Source organism: Salvelinus fontinalis, unplaced genomic scaffold (assembly GCF_029448725.1).
Source record: "Salvelinus fontinalis isolate EN_2023a unplaced genomic scaffold, ASM2944872v1 scaffold_1061, whole genome shotgun sequence".
Lineage (NCBI taxonomy): Eukaryota > Metazoa > Chordata > Actinopteri > Salmoniformes > Salmonidae > Salvelinus > Salvelinus fontinalis.
In genome coordinates, this window is record NW_026601270.1 from 27,222 (window position 1) to 42,500 (window position 15,279).

The 15,279-nt window shown below is 46.9% G+C and overlaps 1 protein-coding gene across 1 annotated transcript in view; it reads right to left on the reverse strand.

Moving 5' to 3' along the window:
* Window positions 1–439: 439 nt before the first annotated feature.
* The window catches only part of LOC129848555 (neuronal pentraxin-2-like), a 21,726-nt gene continuing 6,886 nt past the window's right edge, over window positions 440–15,279 (reverse strand). Inside the window, exons 3-5 of the mRNA XM_055915721.1 lie at window positions 10,492–10,736; window positions 3,668–3,847; window positions 440–2,962 (exon numbers count right to left, since the gene is read on the reverse strand). Coding sequence (XP_055771696.1) covers window positions 2,735–2,962; window positions 3,668–3,847; window positions 10,492–10,736 — 653 coding nt within the window. The 3' untranslated portion in view covers window positions 440–2,734. The remainder of the gene's footprint in view (window positions 2,963–3,667; window positions 3,848–10,491; window positions 10,737–15,279) is intronic.

Sequence of the window (15,279 nt, forward strand, 5' to 3'; positions counted from 1 at the left end):
CGTGACAAATAAGACGGTGTTAAGAAGTATACAATCACATTCTGTCAGTTTACAAGCCTTATGAAACATGTGTTTGGTTATGATTCATCTGTATTGATAAAAGGGGAGGCAGTATGAGTAGCCTGTTAAGGTAATCTTAACAGGATAGAGGTACTATTTTACTGGACCTTATCCTGTTTATCCTCACATGGGACGATATATATATTCCTACTACAGTGAAATAGCCGACACATGTGAGTATACAGTATTTAGTATAGTTTGATTACAAGGAGGGTTTTTAAATATGTTGCACTATCTTTAATGTCTTTCAATAGTATAAGGGAGATCCTTTCTCCCCTTTCTCCCTGCACCAGCCTCCACTGCACTCCGCAGCTGACCCATGAATCTATTCAACACTTGAACTCTTTCTGATGGCACGATTTTCAGGCAATTGTTCGTATTTGGATTTTGAACATTTTATTAGGTGCAAGAGGACATCCAACCACACTGCATGGAGACACAGAACATAAATGGTAGATGAAGATGAGGTTAAAGCAACAGCTGAATCCTTTTTGTTTCTCATTTATCTTTTCACAATTCCAAGGTTGCATTGTAGGGAAAAAATACAAATGATATTTGCTGAAGTGAAAGATGGAGTCCACAGTAGAGGAAAGCAGCGCTACTGGTCATCCCACCGCCGCTGTTATTGTTTTGTCACACGACATTGTAAAAAGAAAAAAGTAGTGCAATGATGTCCGAGGTGAAATACAGCGTTTGTTGTTTTCAGTAACTTCTCTGTTGTTGTAATATCCCAAACGGACGTGGCTGTTTCACCTTAAGGATTCCAACTTTATGCTTTGAATCATCCGCAAACAAAAAGCACATTCGGTGCTGAAAAAAAGGCCATTGAACATTTTAAAAGAAGATGTCCTTCTTCCACTAACATTCTGAATGAAATAGTGACTCAGTGCAGGTAAACACATTAACTCATGAGCAGAAAGGCTAATAAAATACAAGAAATTAAATTGTCTCTACAGAAATAAAACATACATTTATATAACACATAAAAGGACATTCATATGTAGAATAACTTTGAAATGTTCCAAAATGATAGGTGTGTACCCCTTTAAAACATTACTGCATTATAACATTCTCAAAGGCCATCAGAAATGTTCTGAATCCCGCTGTTCTGTTTTTACAAACGTATATCTTTCCAAGATGTCGCAAAGGAAAGGAAGAGACAAACAGCCATTTGTTTCCTAACATCAGGTTAGTCCTCTGCACTCTTCATAACCAGATAAGGGTTGAATTGACAGGCATTGTGCTATTGTGTTGCAGCAAAACAAGTGTGAACAGAGTTGAAGAAGCAAACTTGACACACGTGTATCTACTGCACCACATTTCAAATCACTGTAGTTTAAATGGACTGGAATGAAGCACAACATTAATTCAGAACGGAGTTCTTTTTTCTTATCCCTAAGGAAATGAAAGACATTTTCTACAAACAGAAACAAAGCAAAGTGTTCCAGTGCTTTTTGTCTTGTTCCAACCAGAAACATTCAGATCTCTTCTCATCTTTAGTTTCACACTCTTCATTTTCATAGGGTCTCTCTGGCTTATAGCAAAATGCCTCTATATTATACAATGCAACGGGATAGTAAAATAGCTCACATTCATCTTCTCCTTCATTTGACAAACATGATATTTACTAACACAGATTATGGATAAAATCCTTCCTTGAAGGTCATCCAGTCCCTGGCATCCCATTCCAACCCACGCTCCCCCAGTGTGGCACACAGAGCGCTGAATTCCCGGCTTCCCGCCAGTCCTCGGCAGCTTTCCGACTTTGCTTTTAACCTGCCTGGGCCGGCCGCTGCACAAAGCTGCTTGGGATGGCAGCTGCTCAAGGGGAGGAGAGGTATTAGAATAGATTTACAAGAATGTGAATGTCCTCGTCACTAATCTCTAGGGCCTTTTACACAACGAGAGCGTGCACACACCCACACATACTGCTATTACAGTAAACACACCCACCTGTGCATGTACATATGCACACACATATACACACATACAGTACGCAAGCATTCACTTTTGCACTCAATACTCTCAGTGACAGGTCAAAACACATGCACACGTTGAACATGGTCTATTCCACCGTTGCCTTTATATTCTATACTCATCAATAGCCCTCTCTGGAATATGGGGCTTCTTTTAACTGCAAAGGAACACAAGCTCACATCATTTACCGTAGAAGTTTGCCATGCAACTCAGAAATAGCTGTCCACACAACACAATAAAAGCTTCTATGGGTTATATATTAGCTCACATTCTCTGAATACAGTACAGTGCTCAATTATCAGTGTATGAAATGCCTAAGAGGGGAGCTGTGTCCAAACATGACTCAGTCAAAAGGATATCTAGCTAAAGGAGTAAAAGACAGAATACAGAGTATAGAGTCCTCAGTCTCAAGTGGGTTCTCTGTAAAATCCTCTAGTTAGAATCACGTTGGAATGGGCATGAACTTGTGAGCCATGTACTTAAGCATGGAAAATCACACCAAAACACATTGGAGAAACAAGAAGTTGACCCATTTACTAGATCTAGGTCTGTAAACAAAGGCAATACCCGTTGAGCCCTTTTTCCTCCTTGAGGGGTGTTTCTGAAGCAGCACAGAGAGCGCGGAACCAGAACCACCTCTCAAGCCTCCGGAACCTTCGGAACCCAGTGTCATAACAACGTTACACATCCAACTCCTTTACGGTTCGAACATACGGTCCTCGCAGATCTCCAACGCCACCTTGGATGCTCCTCCCATGACTTCTACGTTGGTGTCGATCCAGGGAACAATGTTCCCGGGCATGTAGGAGGAGCAGTTGGCCATTCCCATGATGTCCACAGGCCGGAGGACCCGGTCCCACATGTTGAACTGGCTCAGCTCGCCAACGAAGGCCTGGGTGGCGTCGAAACGACCCCCCACCATGTCCTGTAGAGGGAGAGGGACTGCGTTTAAAATCCCATCAGTGTACAGAAACGTCATAGCCTAGGTGATTCATCGTTTCTGCGTTCAACAAGAATTCAAAGACATCAATAATTTTGCCAAAGCCGGAACAGAACGGCAATTCAAATAAATTGTATAGTACGTCTGATAGATGAGACAGATCTATTGCTCTGCTATTGGTTTCCTCTGTGCGTCTGTCATTTCACTCTGCAATTGCAATTTTATCCATGAAAGACACACTACATGCACTGTAGCTTTCCACATAGACTAGCAGCACACGTGCTGCATAAAGTAGTCCACCCAATGAGACCCAACAGCTACGTTACATTACTGGGTCCCTATGGGAATGATCTTAATAGTCAGTGTTCTGTACTACATCGCCGTAGAGATAGTAAGATGCTGTCATGGAGATATCTGTTGGAGTGTCACACTAACAATGCTCCCAAGGGTGCGCTGTCACTGGTTAAGGCAGGCAGAGAGGTGAGGTAATGGTAAAGGGTTGTTGATAGCGTGACAAGAGCCTTGCCTCCCCCTTCTCCCCTGTTCATCTCCCCCTCTCCCTCTCCGGTGGGAGTACATCAGAGCCTGGCTAAGCCTCACCTGTTCATCTCCCCCACTCCCTCTCCAGGGGGAACACCCTCCCCCTCTCCCTCTCCGGTGGGAGTACATCAGAGCCTGGCTAAGCCTCACCTGTTCCTGTCCCAGGATGATCACCCCTCCAGGTTTAATTGGGTGCCAGGGGGCCAGGTTCTCCCCGGTGCCCAGCCTCTCCCCATCCTGGTATGCCTCCCAAAAGCCGTCCCGCGTCGTCCAGGTGATGCAAATGTGGTGCCAGCGGCCGTCGCTCACCGACAGGGGCAACTGGGCCACCTGGGTAAGAAGGGTGAGATGGGCAGTACAACGTTAGATGGGATTCACGTTTAATTGTAAGCCGCTCTGGATAAGAGTGTCTGCTAAGTGCCTCAAATGTAAATGTAGAATACTTATAGGGGCAAAGAGGGTAAGAGGGTCAAGGAGGGTAATTCATGTTAGAGGGGCTATACTAACTTGGGCAAAAGGGGCAAGAGAATACCTGTGTTTTTGTCTTTGTGTGGTGAATCTTAATTTCCACTTAAGTCCAATTTTCATTTAGTCATGCATGGATGTCTATGGGAAACTTAGAAAACATTCACTCAAGTGAAGGATAGGATTCCCCTTAAGAGCTTATTGTAGACTTTACTATCAGGGAGAATATCCCAGGACAGATAGGGCAATAGAGCTCAAGTTGAACCGTACAATCTGCCGTAAGAGGCAAGAGAGCACAAGTGCTATATATCACTGGGGCAGATGGCACAATGAAGCTTTGACTGAGACACACAACACAGGGCCAAATGGAGCAAGACACCACCAGCACTTTACAAATAGTTTATAAAGAGTAAAGTGACAATATACTGTAGACTGTAGAAATTGCAGTCATATGGGATTGCACTTCGAAAACAAGACCAGAAAGATATAGCACAGGTTACGACATCAGCGCTTTACCCAGACTTTACAATGTCATCATGGTCCACAGAGGATTCAGCATAGGAGAGAATGGAGGTGGAAGTCATTAGCTTTATATAGAGCTTCTATATGAGCCATAGAGACCATAGAGACCATGACATGCAGAGGCTACTGCCAACAATTTCCTGTCTGCTCTTAATCCCTCCCATGAGAAACTAGACGCTTGACCTCCAAAGGTGTTCCAGCATATCACATTTACACTAAAGCCAATCAACCAGAGCATTGATACTGTGGACCTAATTACTGCCCTCTAGTAATAGCCCTGAGCCTTGGTCAACCTGAGGACGTTTGGTCTGATATCATACCCGGAGCCAGGAGTTTCTCCCTGACCGTGTGAGCAGGAAACAAACACAGCAACTGTTGTTTACATAGGGCCCGGCAGATGAAACAGTTGCAGAATGTCTTTTAGACCACACCAACATTTCAGTAAACATTCTCTAATCAAAGCTCTGACAAATGCTATGAGACCCAAACATTTGCAAAAAATAAACAAGTGATGAGGGAGTTTATTTTCTATGAACGATTATTCAACGTTTCCTAGAATGCACCTGCAAGCAATCCTTAAAGGTGTGAGGGCATTTCACGTTGTAGATCTGACAGGTGCAGAAAGAAATGTAATAAAACCCCACCATCCGGGTCTTGACTAAACCCAACCAACCACTCCATCAAAAGATGTTTACTCTTGTCCAATAGGCAGCCAACTGCTGCCAAAGTACTGATCAAATAAGTTCCAAGTGGATATATTTTGGCATTAGGAAAGCTTTAAAGGACTGGTTCAATATTTGTTTTACCTAATCTGTATTTCGGATGTAAATGTCATCTTATAGAAGGGTCCAGACACTTTTTGGGCTTTTTACTTGGTGATTTTACTTTTTTTCTCTTTGCCGTTTCTCAAGTAAGTCATTTTCCAAACGGCAAAGCTCTCAGTATAGTGGTGCAGGTCTTTTGATGTTCAACCTTCCCAAGTTCTCTCACGTCACCCCGCTCCTCCGCTCTCTCCACTGGCTTCCAGTTGAAGCTCGCATCCGCTACAAGACCATGGTGCTTGCCTACGGAGCTGTGAGGGGAACGGCACCTCAGTACCTTCAGGCTCTGATCAGGCCCTTCACCCAAACAAGGGCACTGCGTTCATCCACCTCTGGCCTGCTCGCCTCCCTACCACTGAGGAAGTACAGTTCCCGCTCAGCCCAGTCAAAACTGTTCGCTGCTCTGGCACCCCAATGGTGGAACGAACTCCCTCACGACGCCAGGACAGCGGAGTCAATCACCACCTTCCGGAGACACCTGAAACCCCACCTCTTCAAGGAATACCTAGGATAGGATAAAGCAATCCTTCTGCCCCCCCCCCCTTAAAAGATTTAGATGCACTATTGTAAAGTGGCTGTTCCACTGGATGTCATAAGGTGAATGCACCAATTTGTAAGTCGCTCTGGATAAGAGCGTCTGCTAAATGACTTAAATGTAAATGTAAATGTAAATGTACACATTAAATGATGCATTTCCAAACTTTATCCGCAAAGTTACATTCCATTTTATGCAATTCGAGCGGTTTCCGTTACCAGCAGTGCTGAACAGAGAAGTATGTTTCTCAAAACCAAGTGAAACTGCTAAAGTATCTGGACCCTTCTAAAACATGCCAATTACATCCAAAATAGAGTTATGGTTCTATAATAGTGAACGAATACTTTAACTCCTTACAGAAGCCAAAATAATGAGATGCAACAGGAATGTGGAATGGATTTGATCCAGGGAAGATTTTCTCTCTATCTTTAATAAATCTCATTTTGGAGCATGAGAGCATTTGCACCAGATGAATGGTGTACCATTGACAAAAGAACATGGTGTAATATTCTAACCTTAAACTGTTGATTATATTACCAGGAATCACCACGCAGACATGGGTCGTGTTAGTTAGTTATTAAAACATTTTGAAATGAATATTAGTGTTATATTCATGATTTCATCTTCTCTCACACAGTCTCTGACCCTCTTTCCTCCTCTCTCACACTCACTAACACTTTCATTGGTTCCTCTAATCTCTGGTGCTGGTATCGGTTCCTCTAATCTCTGGTGCTGGTATCGGCCCCTCTGTTCTCTGGTGCTGTTATCGGCCCCTCTGTTCACTGGTGCTGTTATCGGTCCCTCTGTTCTCTGGTGCTGGTATCGGTCCCTCTGTTCTCTGGTGCTGGTATCGGTCCCCCTGTTCTCTGGTGCTGGTATCGGTCCCCCTGTTCTCTGGTGCTGGTATCGGTCCCCCTGTTCTCTGGTGCTGGTATCGGTCCCCCTGTTCTCTGGTGCTGGTATCGGTCCCCCTGTTCTCTGGTGCTGGTATCGGTCCCCCTGTTCTCTGGTGCTGGTATCGGTCCCCCTGTTCTCTGGTGCTGGTATCGGTCCCCCTGTTCTCTGGTGCTGGTATCGGTCCCCCTGTTCTCTGGTGCTGGTATCGGTCCCCCTGTTCTCTGGTGCTGGTATCGGTCCCCCTGTTCTCTGGTGCTGGTATCGGTCCCCCTGTTCTCTGGTGCTGGTATCGGTCCCTCTGTTCTCTGGTGCTGGTATCGGTCCCTCTGTTCTCTGGTGCTGGTATCGGTCCCTCTGTTCTCTGGTGCTGGTATCGGTCCCTCTGTTCTCTGGTGCTGGTATCGGTCCCTCTGTTCTCTGGTGCTGGTATCGGTCCCTCTGTTCTCTGGTGCTGGTATCGGTCCCTCTGTTCTCTGGTGCTGGTATCGGTCCCTCTGTTCTCTGGTGCTGGTATCGGTCCCTCTGTTCTCTGGTGCTGGTATCGGTCCCTCTGTTCTCTGGTGCTGGTATCGGTCCCTCTGTTCTCTGGTGCTGGTATCGGTCCCTCTGTTCTCTGGTGCTGGTATCGGTCCCTCTGTTCTCTGGTGCTGTTATCGGTCCCTCTGTTCTCTGGTGCTGTTATCGGTCCCTCTGTTCTCTGGTGCTGGTATCGGTCCCTCTGTTCTCTGGTGCTGGTATCGGTCCCTCTGTTCTCTGGTGCTGGTATCGGTCCCTCTGTTCTCTGGTGCTGGTATCGGTCCCTCTGTTCTCTGGTGCTGGTATCGGTCCCTCTGTTCTCTGGTGCTGGTATCGGTCCCTCTGTTCTCTGGTGCTGGTATCGGTCCCTCTGTTCTCTGGTGCTGGTATCGGTCCCTCTGTTCTCTGGTGCTGGTATCGGTCCCTCTGTTCTCTGGTGCTGGTATCGGTCCCTCTGTTCTCTGGTGCTGGTATCGGTCCCTCTGTTCTCTGGTGCTGGTATCGGTCCCTCTGTTCTCTGGTGCTGGTATCGGTCCCTCTGTTCTCTGGTGCTGGTATCGGTCCCTCTGTTCTCTGGTGCTGGTATCGGTCCCTCTGTTCTCTGGTGCTGGTATCGGTCCCTCTGTTCTCTGGTGCTGGTATCGGTCCCTCTGTTCTCTGGTGCTGGTATCGGTCCCTCTGTTCTCTGGTGCTGGTATCGGTCCCTCTGTTCTCTGGTGCTGGTATCGGTCCCTCTGTTCTCTGGTGCTGGTATCGGTCCCTCTGTTCTCTGGTGCTGGTATCGGTCCCTCTGTTCTCTGGTGCTGGTATCGGTCCCTCTGTTCTCTGGTGCTGGTATCGGTCCCTCTGTTCTCTGGTGCTGGTATCGGTCCCTCTGTTCTCTGGTGCTGGTATCGGTCCCTCTGTTCTCTGGTGCTGGTATCGGTCCCTCTGTTCTCTGGTGCTGGTATCGGTCCCTCTGTTCTCTGGTGCTGGTATCGGTCCCTCTGTTCTCTGGTGCTGGTATCGGTCCCTCTGTTCTCTGGTGCTGGTATCGGTCCCTCTGTTCTCTGGTGCTGGTATCGGTCCCTCTGTTCTCTGGTGCTGGTATCGGTCCCTCTGTTCTCTGGTGCTGGTATCGGTCCCTCTGTTCTCTGGTGCTGGTATCGGTCCCTCTGTTCTCTGGTGCGGTATCGGTCCCTCTGTTCTCTGGTGCTGGTATCGGTCCCTCTGTTCTCTGGTGCTGGTATCGGTCCCTCTGTTCTCTGGTGCTGTATCGGTCCCTCTGTTCTCTGGTGCTGTATCGGTCCCTCTGTTCTCTGGTGCTGTATCGGTCCCTCTGTTCTCTGGTGCTGTATCGGTCCCTCTGTTCTCTGGTGCTGTATCGGTCCCTCTGTTCTCTGGTGCTGTATTAATTCCTCTGTTCTCTGGTGCTGGTATCGGTCCCTCTGTTCTCTGGTGCTGTATCGGTCCCTCTGTTCTCTGGTGCTGTATCGGTTCCTCTGTTCTCTGGTGCTGGTATCGGTCCCTCTGTTCTCTGGTGCTGGTATCGGTCCCTCTGTTCTCTGGTGCTGGTATCGGTCCCTCTGTTCTCTGGTGCTGTATTGGTTTGTCTGTTCTCTGGTGCTGGTATCGGTCCCTCTGTTCTCTGGTGCTGTATTGGTTTGTCTGTTCTCTGGTGCTGTATTGGTTTGTCTGTTCTCTGGTGCTGTATTGGTTTGTCTGTTCTCTGGTGCTGTATTGGTTTGTCTGTTCTCTGGTGCTGGTATCGGTCCCTCTGTTCTCTGGTGCTGTATTGGTTTGTCTGTTCTCTGGTGCTGTATTGGTTTGTCTGTTCTCTGGTGCTGTATTGGTTTGTCTGTTCTCTGGTGCTGTATCGGTCCCTCTGTTCTCTGGTGCTGTATTGGTTTGTCTGTTCTCTGGTGCTGTATTGGTTTGTCTGTTCTCTGGTGCTGGTATCGGTCCCTCTGTTCTCTGGTGCTGTATTGGTTTGTCTGTTCTCTGGTGCTGTATTGGTTTGTCTGTTCTCTGGTGCTGTATTGGTTTGTCTGTTCTCTGGTGCTGTATTGGTTTGTCTGTTCTCTGGTGCTGTATTGGTTTGTCTGTTCTCTGGTGCTGTATCGGTCCCTCTGTTCTCTGGTGCTGTATTGGTTTGTCTGTTCTCTGGTGCTGTATTGGTTTGTCTGTTCTCTGGTGCTGTATTGGTTTGTCTGTTCTCTGGTGCTGTATTGGTTTGTCTGTTCTCTGGTGCTGTATTGGTTTGTCTGTTCTCTGGTGCTGTATTGGTTTGTCTGTTCTCTGGTGCTGTATTGGTTTGTCTGTTCTCTGGTGCTGGTATCGGTCCCTCTGTTCTCTGGTGCTGGTATCGGTCCCTCTGTTCTCTGGTGCTGTATTGGTTTGTATGTTCTCTGGTGCTGTATTGGTTTGTCTGTTCTCTGGTGCTGTATTGGTTCCCTCTTCCATCTTCCTGTACACTCTGCTCCCCCATCTCTCCCTCCCTTCATTTCTAGTGTTTGTTTGACATACACACATGTATAATACATGGTGAAACCAGAACTGTGGGGAAAACTGGCTCTGCCAATAAACCAGATGCCCAACACAAACCCAAATCCAACCCCAGAACTGAAAAAACCCCACCCTACTTCACTTCAGCCAAACTCAACTCCCTCTGAGCCCCTAGGTTCAGTTATCCAGCAGTAACGCACAGAAACAATAACTATTAGTGCTGTCTATTCAAACACCACGATTGCCATGGTTGTATTCCTTTGAAGACAGAAACCCATAAAATATTAATTGTAGCATCTTTTTGAGCACATTGGAAATTGTCTTCCATCAAAAAGCATTGGTTAACAAGGGGGAAAAGTGTCTGATTTTCAGTATTAAATGTAAATATTGAAGCGACCTTAAGCCAACCTAGGACCCTCAACAAGAGGTGTGGGCCTCTTGGTGTAACGGCCATGGTGTTGTGTTGATAGTCACTGGACCCAGGTTCAAGAACCTGTTGGTTCTACCCCCTGAAAACAGACTGGAAGGACTACAACATGACCCCATTTCAGTTCCTTTTCTGTGCTGGCTTGATCGTTCTGTGTCTATTCAATCGTCAGTTTGTTTTTGTAATAGAAAATGCACAATGATACATACTCAACTGTAACCAAGTTCTTTAGAGTAAATGAGTCTTTCGTGGCCGTAGCCCAGGAGTTGTTTTTGTAATGGACAATCAATAAAAGACTAGGACTTACTTTGTCGTTGACCAACAGCTCTATGGGGTTGTTGCCCCACTCGATGAGCACGATTTCATTGGCCTGTCCTGGCACCCCGTAGGAGAAGGGGGTTCCTATACCAGGGCTGGCGCTGGACTTCAGCCACATACACACTGTGAAGGCATACATCTCAGGGAGACTCTTCTTGATGCGTCCGTACAGGTAGTTGGTGCGCAGGGGGAGAGACACCTTGAAATCCTCGGGTGACTTAAATGCGTTGTTACCTGAAGACAAACAGAGGTGTGAAAATGATTAGATAGAGGTAGTATCCATCACTTTCATCGGTCATGACATGCACTGTTCACATACACCACCGTGTCTGAGTCTGCCCACATAAGGGGCTCTTGTTGAACCATTGGTTACTATGGAAAGCAAGCCGATGACAGTAGTAACACAACAGTGCATCGTCCAAAGTAGACAGACAGCCTTCCACTGTTAGTACCGCCTACTACCACCGCCTACTACCGCCGCCTACTACCACCGCCGCCTACTACCGCCGCCTACTACCGCCGCCGCCTACTACCGCCGCCTACTACCGCCGCCGCCTACCACCGCCGCCTACTACCGCCGCCGCCTACTACCGCCGCCTACTACCACCGCCGCCTACTACCACCGCCGCCTACTACCGCCGCCTACTACCGCCGCCTACTACCGCCGCCTACTACCGCCGCCTACTACCGCCGTCTACTACCGCCGTCTACTAACACCGCCTACTACCACCGCCTACTACCACCGTCTACTACCGCCGCCGACTACCGCCGCCGACTACCGCCGCCGACTAACACAGTCTACTACCACCGCCGCCTACTACCACCGCCTACTACCACCGCCTACTACCACCGCCCTCTATAAAGCTAATGAGCAAGAATGGGTAGTGGGCCGCTGACTTTGACGATGTTGGACTGTCGTAAATTGGCTGGAAGGGTTCGATGTTGGACTGTCGTAAATTGGCTGGAAGGGTTCGATGTTGGACTGTCGTAAATTGGCTGGAAGGGTTCGATGTTGGACTGTCGTAAATTGGCTGGAAGGGTTCGATGTTGGACTGTCGTAAATTGTCTGGAAGGGTTCGATGTTGGACTGTCGTAAATTGGCTGGAAGGATTCGATGTTGGACTGTCGTAAATTGGCTGGAAGGGTTCGATGTTGGACTGTCGTAAATTGCCTGGAAGGGTTCGATGTTGGACTGCCGTAAATTGCCTGGAAGCGTTCGATGTTGGACTGCCGTAAATTGGCTGGAAGGGTTCGATGTTGGACTGCCGTAAATTGGCTGGAAGGGTTCGATGTTGGACTGCCGTAAATTGGCTGGAAGGGTTCGATGTTGGTGATGGTCATGGTGATGGTGATGATGACAGTGGCGGTCGGTGCCGTTTAAGATGAGGGGGGACAATTCTTTTTTTTAATTGGCCTTATTTATGTTACAGCATATTAGATGACTGTCATTCATATTCCATTCACCCAGTTCAGTGTAACATCCATAGGTTTAAGCTACTAAATTATGCTCAAATTTTCCCTGTACCCATCATGAGGTTGCTACAACCTAGACTATGAATTCAAGTTTACAACCTACAGTAGGTGCACACAGGTCGAGAGAAAGATTTGAGGTGACAGACAGTGACACATTCAATACAGCCTTGCACCATCTTGCCTGTATCTAGCTGATCTAGGGTGTAATCATTAGTCTAACAGTAGCAAACGAGAGTTTCTATTGGACAAATTCCGGTATATTTACCCCCGTTTTGTTCCGTTTGCTTTATTTGGTGGAATGTTAATTTTCATAGCCCTATACAAACATCTTGTTGTATTCCTTCTCACATCTACATGCTCTCCTCCTCTCACCTTTTCCCTTCGCTTGTGGACTTCAATGCACAACACATCATCTGCTACAGTCATGCAGTACAGTGGACAGTTAGTAAGCAGGTCAGCAGTTACACTGGCGGGCCCCGGTGGCAATAAATGAGTAAAACCAGAAGGTTACCTTGACTTGGAAGAGTTCCAGTGTTGGATAGTCATACCCAGCTAGCTAACATACTGTAGCATCCCTCTGAGTCGGGTGTTTGAGTAGGCTAAACTAGCTAGCTGCATTTTCAAGTATAAAAAAACGATGAGATATAGCTCTCTCTTTCTTTTTCTCTCGCTCCTCCTTCATTTTTAAAGAAATGAATTAGCCTAGGTAAAAAAAATGTGTCACCCATACGTAAAATGTATACACGCATGACCGTAAGTCGCTTTGGACAAAAGCAGCTGCTAAATGGCATACATTACGATGATGATTGAACATGAATACAAATGTGGATGGGCACTGGTTGGTGGAAGTATAACAGCCTGTATTGTTTCCAGTCTTAATTGAAACATTGATGAGGTGTCAGTAAGACAGCATGTTGTATACACATCTGTTACAATGAGAGTGAGAGAGAATCAGAGACAGCCTGTCTTTCTGGAAGCAGTGAGATGAGAGTGAGAGAGAATCAGAGACAGCCTGTCTTTCTGGAAGCAGTGAGATGAGAGTGAGAGCAAAAGAGAGAAACACAGAGAAGAATGGAAGAAAATAATGAATTAGAGGGAGAGAGGGGCAGAATCAAAATGAGAAGACTCGGGTGCATGGAGAGAGGGGCAGAATCAAAATGAGAAGACTCGGGTGCATGGAGAGAGGGGCAGAATCAAAATGAGAAGACTCGGGTGCATGGAGAGAGGGGCAGAATCAAAATGAGAAGACTCGGGTGCATGGAGAGAGGGGCAGAATCGAAATGAGAAGACTCGGGTGCATGGAGAGAGGGGCAGAATCGAAATGAGAAGACTCGGGTGCATGGAGAGAGGGGCAGAATCAAAATGAGAAGACTCGGGTGCATGGAGAGAGGGGCAGAATCAAAATGAGAAGACTCGGGTGCATGGAGAGAGGGGCAGAATCAAAATGAGAAGACTCGGGTGCATGGAGAGAGGGGCAGAATCAAAATGAGAAGACTCGGGTACATGGAGAGAGGGGCAGAATCAAAATGAGAAGACTCGGGTGCATGGAGAGAGGGGCAGAATCAAAATGAGAAGACTCGGGTGCATGGAGAGAGGGGCAGAATCAAAATGAGAAGACTCGGGTGCATGGAGAGAGGGGCAGAATCAAAATGAGAAGACTCGGGTGCATGGAGAGAGGGGCAGAATCAAAATGACTCGGGTGCATGGAGAGAGGGGCAGAATCAAAATGACTCGGGTGCATGGAGAGAGGGGCAGAATCAAAATGACTCGGGTGCATGGAGAGAGGGGCAGAATCAAAATGAGAAGACTCGGGTGCATGGAGAGAGGGGCAGAATCAAAATGAGAAGACTCGGGTGCATGGAGAGAGGGGCAGAATCAAAATGAGAAGACTCGGGTGCATGGAGAGAGGGGCAGAATCAAAATGACTCGGGTGCATGGAGAGAGGGGCAGAATCAAAATGACTCGGGTGCATGGAGAGAGGGGCAGAATCAAAATGACTCGGGTGCATGGAGAGAGGGGCAGAATCAAAATGACTCGGGTGCATGGAGAGAGGGGCAGAATCAAAATGACTCGGGTGCATGGAGAGAGGGGCAGAATCAAAATGACTCGGGTGCATGGAGAGAGGGGCAGAATCAAAATGACTCGGGTGCATGGAGAGAGGGGCAGAATCAAAATGACTCGGGTGCATGGAGAGAGGGGCAGAATCAAAATGACTCGGGTGCATGGAGAGAGGGGCAGAATCAAAATGAGAAGACTCGGGTGCATGGAGAGAGGGGCAGAATCAAAATGAGAAGACTCGGGTGCATGGAGAGAGGGGCAGAATCAAAATGACTCGGGTGCATGGAGAGAGGGGCAGAATTAAAATGACTCGGGTGCATGGAGAGAGGGGCAGAATCAAAATGACTCGGGTGCATGGAGAGAGGGGCAGAATCAAAATGACTCGGGTGCATGGAGAGAGGGGCAGAATCAAAATGACTCGGGTGCATGGAGAGAGCCTGATCAATGACAGACATCGGATGGTCAGATGGTCTCTGCCTCCCCACCCAAATCTCAGCATAAGTCTCTGCTGCTATAGTAACAGATATTGGGGACCCGGAATAAACAAAATAATGTGTGTGTGTTGTAGTATCCAACATAATGTATGTGTGTTGTAGTATCCAACATAATGTGTGTGTGTGTTGTAGTATCCAACATAATGTGTGTGTGTGTTGTAGTATCCAACATAATGTGTGTGTGTGTTGTAGTATGCAACATAATGTATGTGTGTTGTAGTATCCAACATAATGTGTGTGTGTTGTAGTATCCAACATAATGTGTGTGTGTGTTGTAGTATCCAACATAATGTGTGTGTGTTGTAGTATCCAACATAATGTATGTGTGTTGTAGTATCCAACATAATGTGTGTTGTAGTATCCAACATAATGTGTGTGTGTGTTGTAGTATCCAACATAATGTGTGTGTGTGTTGTAGTATCCAACATAATGTGTGTTGTAGTATCCAACATAATGTGTGTGTGTGTTGTAGTATCCAACATAATGTGTGTGTGTGTTGTAGTATCCAACATAATGTGTGTGTGTTGTAGTATCCAACATAATGTGTGTGTGTTGTAGTATCCAACATAATGTGTGTGTGTTGTAGTATCCAACATAATGTGTGTGTGTTGTAGTATCCAACATAATGTGTGTGTGTGTTGTAGTATCCAACATAATGTGTGTGTGTTGTAGTATCCAACATAATGTGTGTGTGTTGTAGTATCCAACATAATGTGTGTGTGTTGTAGTATCCAACATAATGTGTGTGTGTG